Source organism: Myotis nattereri, assembly GCF_964212035.1.
Source record: "Myotis nattereri genome assembly, chromosome: 16".
Classification (NCBI taxonomy): domain Eukaryota; kingdom Metazoa; phylum Chordata; class Mammalia; order Chiroptera; family Vespertilionidae; genus Myotis; species Myotis nattereri.
The window spans coordinates 3,477,251-3,491,551 of NC_138091.1; the positions used below are offsets into that span (position 1 = coordinate 3,477,251).

Sequence of the window (14,301 nt, forward strand, 5' to 3'; positions counted from 1 at the left end):
AAGGAGCAGCCCTGGGTTCCTTGTGGTCACTGCACGCGGCTGACAGCTAACTGTGGGTCCCACCACTCATGGGGGCTCCGATCAGACCCAAAAGAATCATCACAGTTGCTAGTTGCACTGAGCACTTCCTGCCTGCCAAGCGCGGGCCTCCATGTGAGCTGTTCTAGTGCACACAGCCGCCCATTGTAGAGATGAGCAAACTGAGGCCACAGCGCGTGGGGGGGGCCTCTGGCTCCCAGCCCGGCACTGACTCTGGAGCTCTGGCCTCACTGCTCAGACCGCAGGGTCCTGACGACCCGTGTCTGTCTGCTGAGCGAGGAGGCGGCCTCCCCGCTGCTGAGGGGCAGGTGGGCGCCTGGAGGGAGAGGAGCTGGCGGGGGAGCCCAGTATAACTGCTTTGTTTCACTCTTACAGCAAAAGACCCGTTACAATCCCAATCCATAGGTGAGGAGGGGCTCTGAGCGGCCCAGGCACTTGCCCAAAGCTCCACGACCAGAGCTGCTGGGGTGCAAACCCAGGCCTGTCTGACCCGAAGCCGGGTTCCTTCACCCTGTCAGGCTGTGTCCCCGTAGCAGGAGCCCGGCACAGGGGGAGCCTCCAGGTGTGCCCAGCAGCTTGGCTGAGTGTGCTGCCAGCTGCCAGCCCTCGCAGCCCCACAGCCGCTTAGGCTGCAGTTTCGCAGACGCAGCGGCTGAGGCGGAGAGGCTCGATGGCGTCGCACGCGGCAGGCAGCTGAGGCGACCCAGCCAGGGCTCCTCCGGCACTCTGGCACTCGTTCCTGCTGAGTGGCCCAGCCTCGCCACAAGTCATCTGCCTCTCTGCAGGGGTGGGGAACGTCCGGCCCTTAGGCCATGAAAGGCCTGAGAGATCATTTGGTCTGGCCCTGCCAAGGCGTTAGGGGTGAGTTAATTAAATGTTGGCCCAAATACAGCAGGCTACATTTTAAGTTGCTAATTATGTCTGGCCCGCGAATGATGTCATAGATACCCAAAGGGCCCCGGGTGGAAGAAAGGTCCCCACCCCTGCCCTAGGAAATGAAGGAGGAGAAGAGGGCGCTGGGTCAACCAGGCCCTGAGCCATGCCCCCTCTGGAAGGCCTGCCAGGCACCAGCTGTCTGAATGCTGGGCTTTTAGGCAGAGCTACCAGCCCAGCCGTCCCTCAGATATAAAACAAGTGCCACAGGTTCCTGGGAGGCACTCTTGTGATGCCCAGGACTCCATGGCACAGGGTGAGAAAGCAGAAGGGGAAATTTCTGGCAAAAGGTCAGCATGCACCCCTCAGAGAGTCAACCAGCCTTTGCCCAGCCACGGCACTAGTAGTCCAGGGACCCAACCGCAGGCAGGAAGAGCTGGTCCCTGGGCTGGTTCAGCAAGCCCCCACCGACGTGTACCCACCGCTGGCCCCCGCAGTCAGCTCCGGGTGAGCGGGTGCCGAGCGGCCGGAGCAGGCTCTGGAGGGCTGATTTGCACATCTCACCACGTTTGCATTCAGGATGTCTTGTTGGTGCCTGACATTGGCCATGGTGGCAGTGCTCTTCCACAGCTACCGGCAGCACAACAGGTCAGAGCGCCCCTCGCTGGCCCCATGTGGAACATCTCCCTGCAGCACTGGTTCTGGGGGGTGGCCAGGCCTCTGGAGAGCAGACCTGGCTGCCCGCTGGAAAGGGAAGTGGGCAGGCGTGGCATTTAGCAGGCCCCAGTTTGTATCCCAGCTCAGCCAAGTGCTAACCAATTTTGCAGCAGCTGTTCCAGCCCTCTGACCCTCGGCTTCCCTGGGTGCTCTGTGCCCTCAGGCATATTACCACCAGGCCCTTTGAGTCTGGGTTTCCTCGTCCAAAAAATCAGGTGGCGATACCTCTGCTATGAGGATTCAATGAGGTAATGCGCTCCAGGGCCTAGCGTAGCTAAAGGGACACTCAGTTATCCTTGATCCCAGCCGTCAGCAGGCGAGCATCCCCAGCATACCAACGAGACTAAATGAGGATGTGGATACACTTACTTTCCACGGCACCTTTTTAATGTGCCACCTTGCAGCTACCATGACTGTATTCCCAAGCTCATGAAAAATTCCCAGGTTGGGCCCTAACTGGTTTGGCTCAGTGGATAGAGCGTCAGCCTGCGGACTGAAGGGTCCCAGGTTTGATTCCGGTCAAGGGCATGTACCTTGGTTGCGGGCACATCCCCAGTAGGGGGTGTGCAGGAGGCAGCTGATCGATGTTTCTAACTCTCTATCCCTCTCCCTTCCTCTCTGTAAAAAATCAATAAAATATATATATTTTTAAAAATTCCAGGTTGGGCCTCTGGGCCATTGCTATTCTAGGACAGAGTTGCAGCCCAGCCCCAACTAAAAACGGTCCATTTTAGTTCCAAAGATGTGAAGTTTGGGCTAGAGAGGACCAGGACACCTCAGCGGGGGTGCGTGGGCTTGGGGGGAAGCTTGAGTTGGCCGTGCTGTACCTAGAAGGCCTGACCTGCAGCCTGTCTGGGGGGAGCCCTCGCTGCCCTCCAGCACCAGTAGTTAGCTGTGTGGCTTTGGGCAAATCACCAAGCCTTTCTGAACTTAGCTTCCCAATTGAGCAAATGGGGAGATGTGGGGAGCCGGCACGGCCATGGCATACTCATGCCAGCTCAGCCTGGTTCAGTGACCCTGAGTGGGGGCGATGAAAGGCTTAGAAAAGACAGACAAGAGAATGACGGCTGGGTCTCGGTGGGACGCTGCTCCCTGATGAGGAGACAGCGCCAGCGCCCACAAGCCGTGTCTTTATTTTATAGCAGATGCCACGAGACAAAGTAAGGGCGTGATCAAGATGTTTACAGCATTCTCGTGGGTTTCAACCTCACTCAACTACATGCACCTGAACTCTATCACTCAGGCACGTGGGGCCATGTGTTCAGACCACAGGTTAAGCTTACAGCTATAGCTGTTGGCTCTGCCCTCCAAGCTGGGACTTGCACGTGGCAATGAGAGGACTGTGCCCTCTCCGCAGTCCAAGGCTTGAACCTCTCCAAAACACTGTAGCCGTGCCCCACAGGGAGAGAAGTTCCAGACTGCCACCCAGAGCTGCTGTCTGGGGTGTACACACCAGCAGCTGGTAAGTTGGTGAGTGCTGAGCAGATGCCGGGCATCACTACCAAATGGCTGTAGGTGGGCAAAGGGGACACGGCACCTGGCTCCCCACTCCAGACCTGCCAGTCAGCATGTCCAGCTCAGAACAGCAGCAGAGCACGGACATGAGCGTTTGCCCACGTGTCCCGAGCCAGGAAGGTGAGGGCAGAACTGGAGAGGGCGAGGACAGTTCGACTCCATGCACGGCTCTGTCAGACAGCTTGGTGCTGGCTCAGAGAGCGTAGGTAGCCCAGACAGGTTTGGTTCAGGACGGTCCACCCCTAACTCGTCACTCAGCCCTCTGGCCCTCTTCCTTCCAGACCTGTCCTTCAACAACATCGAGGCCATCGAGGGCCTGGACACACTGGTGAACCTGGAGGACCTGAGCTTGTTCAACAACCGCATCTCCAAGATCGACTCTCTGGATGCCCTGGTCAAGCTGCAGGTGCTGTCCCTGGGCAACAACCAAATCGGCAACATGATGAATGTGAGTGAGCTCAGGCCCAGGGCGGGCTGGGCTGGGGCTGGGGTCTGTGTCAAAGGGAAGCGCAGGGCCAGTCTTTTAGATCTTCCCCTTTTCCTGGAGAAGCCAGAGACGCAGCTTATTTCACAAGAGACGCAGTAATGTTTACACAACACGCTTCACCGTGAAAGGCCGTCTGTGGGTGCCAGTTTGTGCCCCGCCTTGGTGGGGCCTCTTTCTTTCCCTGAGCCCCAGGCTCACTTAAAGAGCCGTTGCTGGGGCAAGGACCTGCTTGGAGGGACATTTGGCCTGTGCTCAGTGGATACAGAGACCCGCAAGGCACAGTCCCTCAGGGATGCCCAGCACACATCTGCATAATCAGGACACACAGCATGACAAGAAGCTGGTGTCCACCCCGGGGGGCCAGGGGTGTGTACGTGTGAGGGGGCAGAGGTCATTGGTCATTTGGGGGAAGGTTGGCTGCCTCCCTGTCTATTCCCAAGATCCCAGCGACTGGGGATGGGGCAGGGACAGGCCCACAGCTGGGAACTGCTTCTCCGCCCACCAGTCAATCCGGGGAGCTGCCCGATGCCCTTTCCAGATTCCTCTTCTGCTTCCGTCAGCTAGATGGCCTGGGTCCAAACCCCAGCTGCATGCCCTAAGGCTTGAGCCCTCTATGCCTCAGTTTCCTCATCTATAAAATGGAGATAATGGCCGTAACCCACCTGCCAGGAATTGAGTGAGGTGATGGACATGAGTCACCTCATTCAGTGTCAGGCTGGAGTGCGTTCTTTTTTTTTCTTAACCATCACCCAAGGATATTTTTCCATTGATTTATAGAGAGAGAGTGGAAAAGAAGGTAAGACAGAGAGAAACATAGATGTGAAAGAAACACATCGATTGGTTGCCTCCTGCACAAGCCCTGACCAGGGAGGAGCCTGCAACCAAGGTACATGCCCTTGACCAGAATTGTACCTGGGACCCTTCGGTCTACAAGTTGATGCTCTATCCACTGAGCAGAACTGGCTAGGACTGTTCCTTTTTATATATAAACTAGAGGCCCAGTGCATGAAATTCATGCATGGGTAGGGTTCCTAGTGGCTGCCGGCCATGGCCTCCCTTCCCCCAGCTGCCAGCCAGGGCGTCCCTTCCCCTGGCCACCTGCCACTGCTGCCAGCCGGGGCATGGCCAGCTGGGGAGAGGGGCCACAGGCGGTTGGCTGGCCAGCCCTCCCCTTGGTTGGACTCCCGGTCGAACTCCCGGTCAAGGGGACAATTTGTATATTAGGCTTTTATTATATAGGATATATTTTCATTGATTTCAGAGAGGAAGGGAGAAGGAGAGAGAAGCATCAATGATAAGAGAGAATTATTGATCAGCTGCCTCCTGCACACCCCCCACTGGGGATCAAGCCTACAACCCAGGCATGTGCCCTGATTGGTAATTGAACCATGACCTCCTGGTTCATAGCTTGATGCTCAACCACTGAGCCACACCAGCCAGGCTGGAGTACATTCTTAACAAAGGGAGGACTGTCACAGCTGAGATCCTCCCTGAGAAATTCATTTGACCCTCTAGCCAGGCTCACCAAGAAACACAGAGAGAAGACCCAAATAAACAAAAATCAGAAATGAAAGAGGTGAAGTAACAACCAACCCCACAGACATACAGAGGATTGTAAAAAATTACTACAAACAACTCTATTCCAACAAATTGGACAACCTAGACAAAATGGACATATTCCTAGAAAAATACAAGCTTCCAAAACTCAATCAGGAAGAATAAAAAAAAAAAAAAAAGCTGAATAGGCCAATAACTACCGATGAAATTGAAGCAGTAATAAGAAATCTTCCAGCAAACAAAAGCCCTGGTCTGGCCGGCTTCACAGGGTAGTTTTACCAAACATTCAAAGAAGAATTAAAACCTATTCTCCTCAGACTATTCCAAAAAAAATTCAAGAGGAAGGCACACTTCCAAGCTCTTTCTATGAAGCCAGCATTACCCTGATCCCAAAACCGGATAAAGGCACTACAAAGAAAGAGAATTACAGGCCAATATCCTTGATGGACATTGATGATAAAATCCTCAACAAAATTCTAGCAAATCAGATCCAGCATTATATTAGGAAGATCATACACCATGACCAAGTGGGGTTTATTCCGGGGATGCAAGGTACAATATCCGCAAATCAATAAAAGTTATACATAATGTAAACAAATTGAGAGACAAAAATCACATAATTATATCAATTGATGCAGAAAAGGCATGTGACGAAATCCAACACCCTTTCTTGATAAAAACACTCAACAAAGTGGGAATAGAGAGATCATACCTCAACATAATAAAAGACTTATATGACAAACCTACAGCCAACATCATACTCAATGGGCAAAAACTAAACTCATTTCCCCTAAGAACAGGAATAAGACAGGGATGCCCACTTTCACCACTCCTGTTCAACATAGTACTGGAAGTGCTAGCCATAGCGATCAGACAAGAAGAAAATATAAAAGGTATCCAAATTGGAAAAAAAGAAATAAAACTGTCCTTATTCGCAGATGACATGATATTGTACATAGAAACCCTAAAGATACCATCAAAAAACTACTAGACTTAATAAATGAATTTGGCAATGTAGCAGGATACAAAATTAACACCCAGAAATCTATGGCTTTTTTATACACCAATAATGAAATCACAGAAAGAGAAACTAAAAAAAAAAAAAAAAAAATCCCATTTATCACTGCACTAAAAAATTAAGATACCAAGAAATAAACTTAAATAAGGAGGTAAAAGCCCTGTACTCAGAAAACTATAGGCCATTGAGGGTGAAGGCAGGATTGGGGGGATGAGGGGACATTGGGGGGATAAGGACACATTTGTAATATCTTATTCAATAAAGGGGGAAAAATAAACAAATAAATAAATAAATTTAAAAAAAGAAAAGAAAAAAGAGATAGAGCAGTGGTTCTCAAACTTCCTAATGCCCTGACCCTTTAATACAGCTCCTCATGTTGTGGTGACCCCAATTTCATTGTTACAAATTGAACATAATTAAAGCATAGTGATTAATCACAAAAACAATATGTAATTATATATGTGTTTTCCGATGGTCTTAGGTGACCCCTGTAAAAGGGTCGTTCGGCCCCCAAAGGGGTCGCGACCCACAGGTTGAGAACCAATGAGATAGAGGAAGACATAAACAAATGGAAGAATATACTATGTTCATGGATTGGTAGAATCAACATCATTAACATGTCCATACTACCCAAAGCCATCTATAGATTGAATGCAATCCCCATTAAAATACCAATGGCATATTTCACAGATCTAGAATAAACTCTCCAAAAATTCATATGAAATTTTAAAAAGGCCCTGAATAGCTGCAGCAATCCTGAGAAAGAAGAACAAAGTTGGAGGGATCACAATACCAGGTATCAAGCTATATTACAAAGCCACTGTTCTCAAAACTGCCTGGTACTGGCACAAGAACAGACATATAGACCAATGGAACAGAACAGAGAACCCAGAAATCAACCCAAGCCATTATGTTCAATTAATATTTGACAAAGTAGGCAAGAGCATACAATGGAGTCAAGATAGTCTCTTCAATAAATGGTGCTGGGAAAATTGGACGGATACATGCAAAAAAAAATGAAACTAGACCACCAACTCAACACTATACACAAAAATAAACTCAAAATGGATAAAGGGCTTAAATGTAAGACAGGAAAATATAAAAATCTTAGAAGAATCCATAGGCAGCAAAATATCGAACATATGTCATAGTAGTATCTTTACTGATACAGCTCCTAGAACAATGGAAACTAAGAAGAAAATAAACAAATGAGAATACATCAAAAAAAAACTTCTGCACAGCAAAAGAAACCATCAACAAAATAACAAGAGAGCCCACTGCATGGGAGAACATATTTGCCAATGTTATATCCTATAAGGGTTTAATCTCCAACATTTATAGGGAACTCATACAAATTAACAAAAGAAAGTTAAATAATCCAATTAAAAAATGGGCAAAGTACCTAATTAGACACTTTTTGAAAGAGGACATACAGAAGGCCAAGAGACATATGAAAACATGCTCAGTCAGTAATCATCTGAGAGATGCAAATCAGAATGACAATGAGGTACCATCTCACACCTGTCAGAATGGCTATCATCAACAAATCAACAAACGACAAGTGCTGGTGAGGATGTGGAGGAAAAAGAACCCTCGTGCACTGCTGGTGGGAATGCAGACTGGTGCAACCACTGTGGGAAACAGTATGGAGTTTCCTCAAAAAATTAAAAATGGAACTCCCATTTGACCCAGTGATCCCACTTCTAGGAACATATCCCAAGAAACTAGAAACACCAACCAGAAAGGATATTTGCACCCCTATGTTCATAGCAGCACAATTCACCATAGCTAAGATTTGGAAACAGCCTAAGTGCCCATCAGTAGGTGAGTGGATTAAAAAACTGTGGTACATCTATACAATGGAATACTACCCTGCTTTAGAAAAGAAGGAACTCCTACCATTTGCAACAGCATGGATGGACCTGGAGAGCATCATGCTAAGCAAAATAAGCCAGTTGGAGAAAGATAAATATCACATGATCTCACTCATTTGTGGAATATAATGAACAACATAAACTGATAAACAAAAAGAGAGCCAGAAAAAAATATATTTTAGAATACAATAGAAGTAATCCTGTTGTTTGCAGATTTTTAATATTGTCTACAACTTTTGTGATATTATAGTATGTTAATACAGTTTTGGTAATATTATTTAAAATCTCTTTTCTTGAGAACCAAGATGACAGCATAGGTACTTGCTGCCTCTCACAACCACATCAAAATTACAACTAAAAGACAGAATACAGGATCAACTAAAAGACAGAATACAGAATCATCCAGAACTGCAGGAAAGCTGGCTGAGTGAAAGTACTACAGCCAGAGAGGTAAAGAAGAAAGTGCATTGAGACTGGTAGGAGGTGTGGAGGCGCAGAATGGGCTGGCACCTGGGTGTGCTGCTATTTTAATCGGGAGGGAGATACAAGCTCCTGCTTGCTCTGAACTCCAGTGCTGGGCGAGACTCTGGGGGACCCAGACACATACGGGGAGAAACTGGACTCTCTGGCATCGGGGCAGGAACATGAGGGGCGGCTTTCTTTCAGACGGAGGTGCTCACAGCGGTTACTGTTCCTGCACTGAGACCTCTCTGGTGCAGGGCTGACTGGCAGCCATTGCTGTTTGCTTCGCCCTGGTGATTCCCTGAGACCCCGCCCCACCCAATTTACAACCCCACCCAAGCTGTGCGCATCGGCTTTTGCATATGAATGTCCTGTCCTTTCTCAGCCCCAAACCTGTCAAACAGGCAGCAACTGGGTCAAGGAGCCCCAAAGCTATCAAAAGAAGGCCCAAGACCAGTAGCAGCAGCCTGCCTTGCTTCACAGCTGGGCCTCATTTGGGCACTTCCAAACTCGATACAAAGAGGACAAATCTGCAGATCTCTCTATAGCTCCTGCTGGGTGGCCCAGGCAGTGGCTGACTTTGCACCTCCTTAGAGATCCAAGAGCCAGTGTACCCAGTGATCAGTGTGAGACCATACCAGATTACAACTCTTCGCATCCATAAGTGACACACTCAAGGGGAAGAATCAGTGAGCACCAAAGCCCCACTGAAGCAAGTCCTGCCCCATAAGGGTGTCTCCTGCATAGCAGCTCTTCCATTGTATACACAGCTGGTCCTCACAGCCAATTGGCCTCCCAGTGATACCAACAGCAATCAAACCTTAACTACAAAAAGACTGTGCAGACACCCTTCAAAGGGGTGCACCAAGAGTGTCCACCTCAGGTGATTGGGGAGGTTGAGCCAGTGGGCCCTGTAGGACACCTACCACACAAGGCCACTCTATAAACTGAAGGAGACTTAGCAGCTACCCAACACATAGAAAAAAACACCAGGAAGCAGCCAAAATGCAGAGACAAAGAAACATGTCACAAATGAAAGAAATGGAAGAAAGCAAAATACTGGATATAGAATTCAAAACCACAGTTATAAGGTTACTCAAGAATCTTCTAGAAACCTCCGAGGAACTTAGTGAGACCTTCAAGGATCATAGTGAAAATGCCAAAAAAAAAAAAAAATTGGAAAAGGACCAGTCAGAAATTAAGCATACACTGACTGAAACAAAGAATAATATACAGGAATTTAACAGTAGATTAGAGGATCCCAAGAATCAAGTCAAAGATTTGAAATACGAGAAAGCAAAAAAACACCCAACTGGAAAAACAAAAAGAAAAAAGAATCCAAAAATATGAAGATAGTGTAAGGAGCCTCTGGGACAACTTCAAGCATACCAACATCCAAATTATGGGGGTTTCAGAAGAAGAGAGAGAGCAAGATATTGAAAACCTATTTGAAGAAATAATGACAGAAAACTTCACCTACCTGGTGAAAGAAATGGACTTACAAGTCCAGGAAGCACAGAGAACCCCAAACAAGAGGAATCCAAAGATGACCACACCAAGACACATCATAATTAAAATGCCAAGAGCAAAAGACAAAGAGAGAATCTTAAAAGCAGCCAGAGAAAAACAGTTAGTTACCTACAAGGGAGTACCCATAGGATTGTCAGCTAATTTCGCAACAGAAACTATGCAGGCCAGAAGGGAGTGGCAAGAAATATTCAAAGTGATGAATAGCAAGAACCTACAACCAAGATTACTCTACCCAGCAAAGCTATCATTTAGAATTGAAGGTCAGATAAAGAGCTTCAGAGACGAGAGAAAGCTAAAGGAGTACATCACCACCAAACCAGGATTATTTGAAATGCTGAAGGGTATTCTTTAAGAAGAGGAAGAAGAAGAAAAGGGTAAAGATAAAAAATTATGAACAACAAAGTGACAACAAATACATATCTATCAACAAGTGAATCTAAAAATCAAATGAATAAAAAATCTGATGAACAGAATAAACTGGTGAATGTAATAGAATCAGGGCATGGAAAGGGAGCAGACTGACAATTCTCGGGGTGGAGAGGGGATGTGGGGGATGCGGAAAGAGATTGGACAAACATCTTACACTTATGGATGAGGACAGTAGGGGGGCAAGGGCCTGGGGTGGGGTGGGAGCCGGGTGGAGGGGAGCTTTGGGGGGGGCGGGAAGAGGAACATCTGTAACAATCTGAACAATAAAGATAAAAAATAAATAAAATCTTTTTTCTTAAAAAAAAAATCTTTTTTCTTGAAATATTAATATTTATTGCATGTAGCATTATATTTTAAATCATTTTTCTTAAAATATTAATGTTTACTGCATGTAAATGGCTAATTATTTTGTATCTACAATCTGGTAATAGATTTATTTTGTATATTGTAAAAAAATCAAATAAAATGGAAAAAAAATTATACAGAGAAAAAATAAAATAAAACTTTTTTAAAAAGACTGTGGTACATCTACACAATGGAATACTATGCTGCTGTAAAAAAGAAGGAACTTTTACTATTTGCAACAGCATGGATGGACCTGGAGAGCATTATGCTAAGCAAAATAAGCCAGTCCGAGAAAGATAAATATCACATGATCTCCCTTATTTGTGGAATATAATGAACAACATAAACTGATGAACAAAAATAGATCCAGAGACATAGAAACATTGAACAGACTATCCAACCTCAGAGCAAAGGAAGGGGAGTGGGGGTAAGAGATCAACCAAAGGGTGCTGCTTTCATGTTGACGGCTGCTGAGTGAAGACTGCGGTGACTCTGGCACTTTCTTAAAATAACACAACAATGGCATTTGCCACATTGATGGGCTCTTCCTTTCGTGAATGCTTTCTCTGTAGCGCGCAATGCTGTCTGATAGCATTCTACCCCCATAGAACTTCTTTCAAAATTTGAGTCATCCTCTCAAACTGTGGTACTGCTATGTCAACTAAGTTTCATGCTCTAAATCTTTTATCATTTCAACAGTCTTCACAGCGTCTTCCCCAGGAGCAGATTCCATCTCAAGGAACCACTTTCTTTGCTCATCATAAGAAGCAACTCCTCATCCTAAGCTTTCTCACGAGATGGCAGCACTCAGTACATCTTCAGGCTCCACTTGTCATTCTCGTTCTCTTACTATTTCCATCACATGTGCAGTTACTTCCTCCACTGAGGTCTTGAACCCCTCAAAGTCATCCATGAGGGCTGGACTCACCTTCTTCTAACTCCTGCTAATGTTGCTATTTTCACCTCTTCCCATGCATCATGAAATGTTCTTATGGCATCTAGAATGGTGGATCCTTTCCAAAGGTTTTCAATTCACTTTGCCCAGATCCATCAGAGGAATCACTGTCTATGGCACCCATAGCGTTACAAAATGTAATTCTTAATTAAAAAGGCTTGGAAGTGGAAATTACCCCTTGACCCATGGGCTGAGTGTTGTGTGAGCAGTCATGGCAGCAACACTACCAGTAATCTCATTGTACATCTCAGCAGGGCTCTTGGGTGGCAGGTACATTGTCAGTGAGCAGTACTATTTGAAAGGAGTCTTTCTTTCTGAGACTGGGTCTCAACAGCGCACTTAAAAGATGAGTACACCATGTTGTAAACAGATGTGCTGTGTTGTTCCATTTACAGGCAGAGTGGATTAGCATCGTTCTTAAGAGCCCCAGGATTTTGGACTGGAACGGGAGCACTGGCTTGGACTTCAAGTCACCAGCTGCATTAGCCCCTAACAAGAGAGGCAGCCCGTCCTCTGAAGCCAGGCACTGAGTTCTCCCCTCTGGTTATGGCATCTTTTCTCAAAAAGGGCTCCTTTGTCTGCAATGGACTATGTTGCTTATTAATCATCTGAGCTAGATCTTCTGAATAACTTGCCGCATCTTCTGCATCTGCACTTGCTGCTTCACTGTGCACTTCTATGACATGGAGATGCCTTCTTTCCTTCAGCCTCATGACTCAACCTCTGCTACTTCCGGTTTTCCTGCTGCAGCCTCCTCACCGCTCTCAGCCGCCACAGAACTGAAGAGAGGGCCTTGCTCTGGATTAGGCTTTGGCTGAAGGGCATGTTGTGGCTGGTTTGATCTCCTATCCAGGCCTGTAAAACTGTCTCCCTCTCAGCAGTAAGGCTATTTCACCCTCTTATCATTCATGTGTTCCCTGGAGTAGCTCCTTTCATTCCCTTCAAGAACTTTTCCTTTGCATTCACGGCTTGGCTAAACGTTTGGTGCGAGAGGCCTAGCTTCCAGCCTACCTTGGCTTTCAACGCCTTCCTCACTCAGCTTAATCATTTCTAGCTTTTGCTTTAAGGTGAGAGTCGGGCGACTTCTCCTTTCATTTGAACACTTAGAGTGCATTGTAGGGTATTAACTGACCTAATTCCAGTATCATTGTGTCTCAGGGAGCAGGGAGGCCCCAGGAGAGGGAGAGAGACTGGCCAGTCTGTAGAGCAGCAAGAACATAAACCTCATTTATCTGTTAAGTTCACTGTCTTTTGTGAGTGTGGTTTGTGGTGCCCCAAAGCAATTACAATAGTCACAGTACAGATCACTGATTACAGACCACTATCGCAAGTACAATGACGACGTTGATGATGATGATGATGATATAATTTGAAATATTGTGAAAATTACCTTTCTGTGACACAGACACACAAAGTGAGCAAATACTGTTGGGAAAATGGTACCAATAGACTTGCAGGATTGCCACAAACCTTCAATTTGTGAAAAAATGCAATATCTGTGAAGCACAATACAGCACAGTGCAATAAAATGAGGTATGCCTGTATTAACTATATGGTTAAAAAAAATAGAGTATAGGAAAAAATAAAAGCATTAGTGGAATGTTCCACTAGCAGTTATCCAGTGAATTCAAGTAAGTGCCAGGCACTCTCCTACATGCATTTCATAGTTATTTCATTTGATCCTTACAACACATATAACAGATAACATCCTCACACCCATTTTACAGATCTGGAAAGTGAGGCTCACAGCTAGCATTTGAACCTAGGTTTGCTGATCCTTCGGAAAGTCCAGGCCTGACCAGAGGCCTTGGCACAGCCATGAGCCTGGAGCCCCTTCCACCTTCCTCACCTGTCACTCTGCTCAGCACTGGAGTTGTGGCCAAGCTGCAACTCTGGCAGATGCCAGAGAGAGCTGCGCAGCCAAAAAAGTGGATCTTCTCGCCTGTCCTCCCCAGATCATCTACCTGCGGCGGTTCAAGGACCTGCGAGCGCTCAGCCTCTCTGGGAACCCCATCGCCGAGGCAGAGGATTACAAGATGTTCATCTGGGCCTACCTTCCTGACCTCGTGTACCTGGACTCTCGGCGGATCGATGACCACATGGCAAGTGTCTCCCTCTGGGTGTCCCAGCTCCGTGAGACAGTCCTCGGGCCCCTAGTTTCGGGAAAGGGACCCTGAGGCAGAGCGCAGGGCCGCTCCCCCCTCCCCGCTCCTTTCTTGGCCGCTGTCGGCAGGACCCTGGTGGCCAGCCTGGGTCTTGCTCATGTGGCCAGGCTCCTTCCACCCGGCACGGCCACTCTGGGGATTCCTCTCTCTGTCTCCCGTTTGGCTGCCTCTCTGTGGTGGTGCCTATGCATTAGGTCCGTCTGCGGAGCCTCCGGTCTGGGAGGGGTCCTGACGCAGCAGGTCTGGGGGGCTCAGTGGCACCGCCTTCCTGACCTCTGACAGGTGCTCCAGGAATGTCCCTCGTGTGGGTCCCTCCTGTTGTAGTTGGGTCTTGA

General features: G+C 47.3%; 1 protein-coding gene across 3 annotated transcripts in view; it reads left to right on the plus strand.

Annotated features, from left to right (window-relative positions):
- Window positions 1-14,301, plus strand: part of DRC3 (dynein regulatory complex subunit 3) — a 47,337-nt gene that overhangs the window by 8,262 nt on the left and 24,774 nt on the right. For all 3 annotated transcript variants that reach the window (XR_013997023.1, XR_013997024.1, XM_081110770.1), the window contains 2 exons: window positions 3,426-3,592; window positions 13,757-13,903. Coding sequence is in view for 1 of the 3 variants with exons in the window: in XM_081110770.1 (XP_080966896.1) it covers window positions 3,426-3,592; window positions 13,757-13,903 (314 nt within the window). In the remaining 2 variants the exon portion in view is untranslated. The remainder of the gene's footprint in view (window positions 1-3,425; window positions 3,593-13,756; window positions 13,904-14,301) is intronic.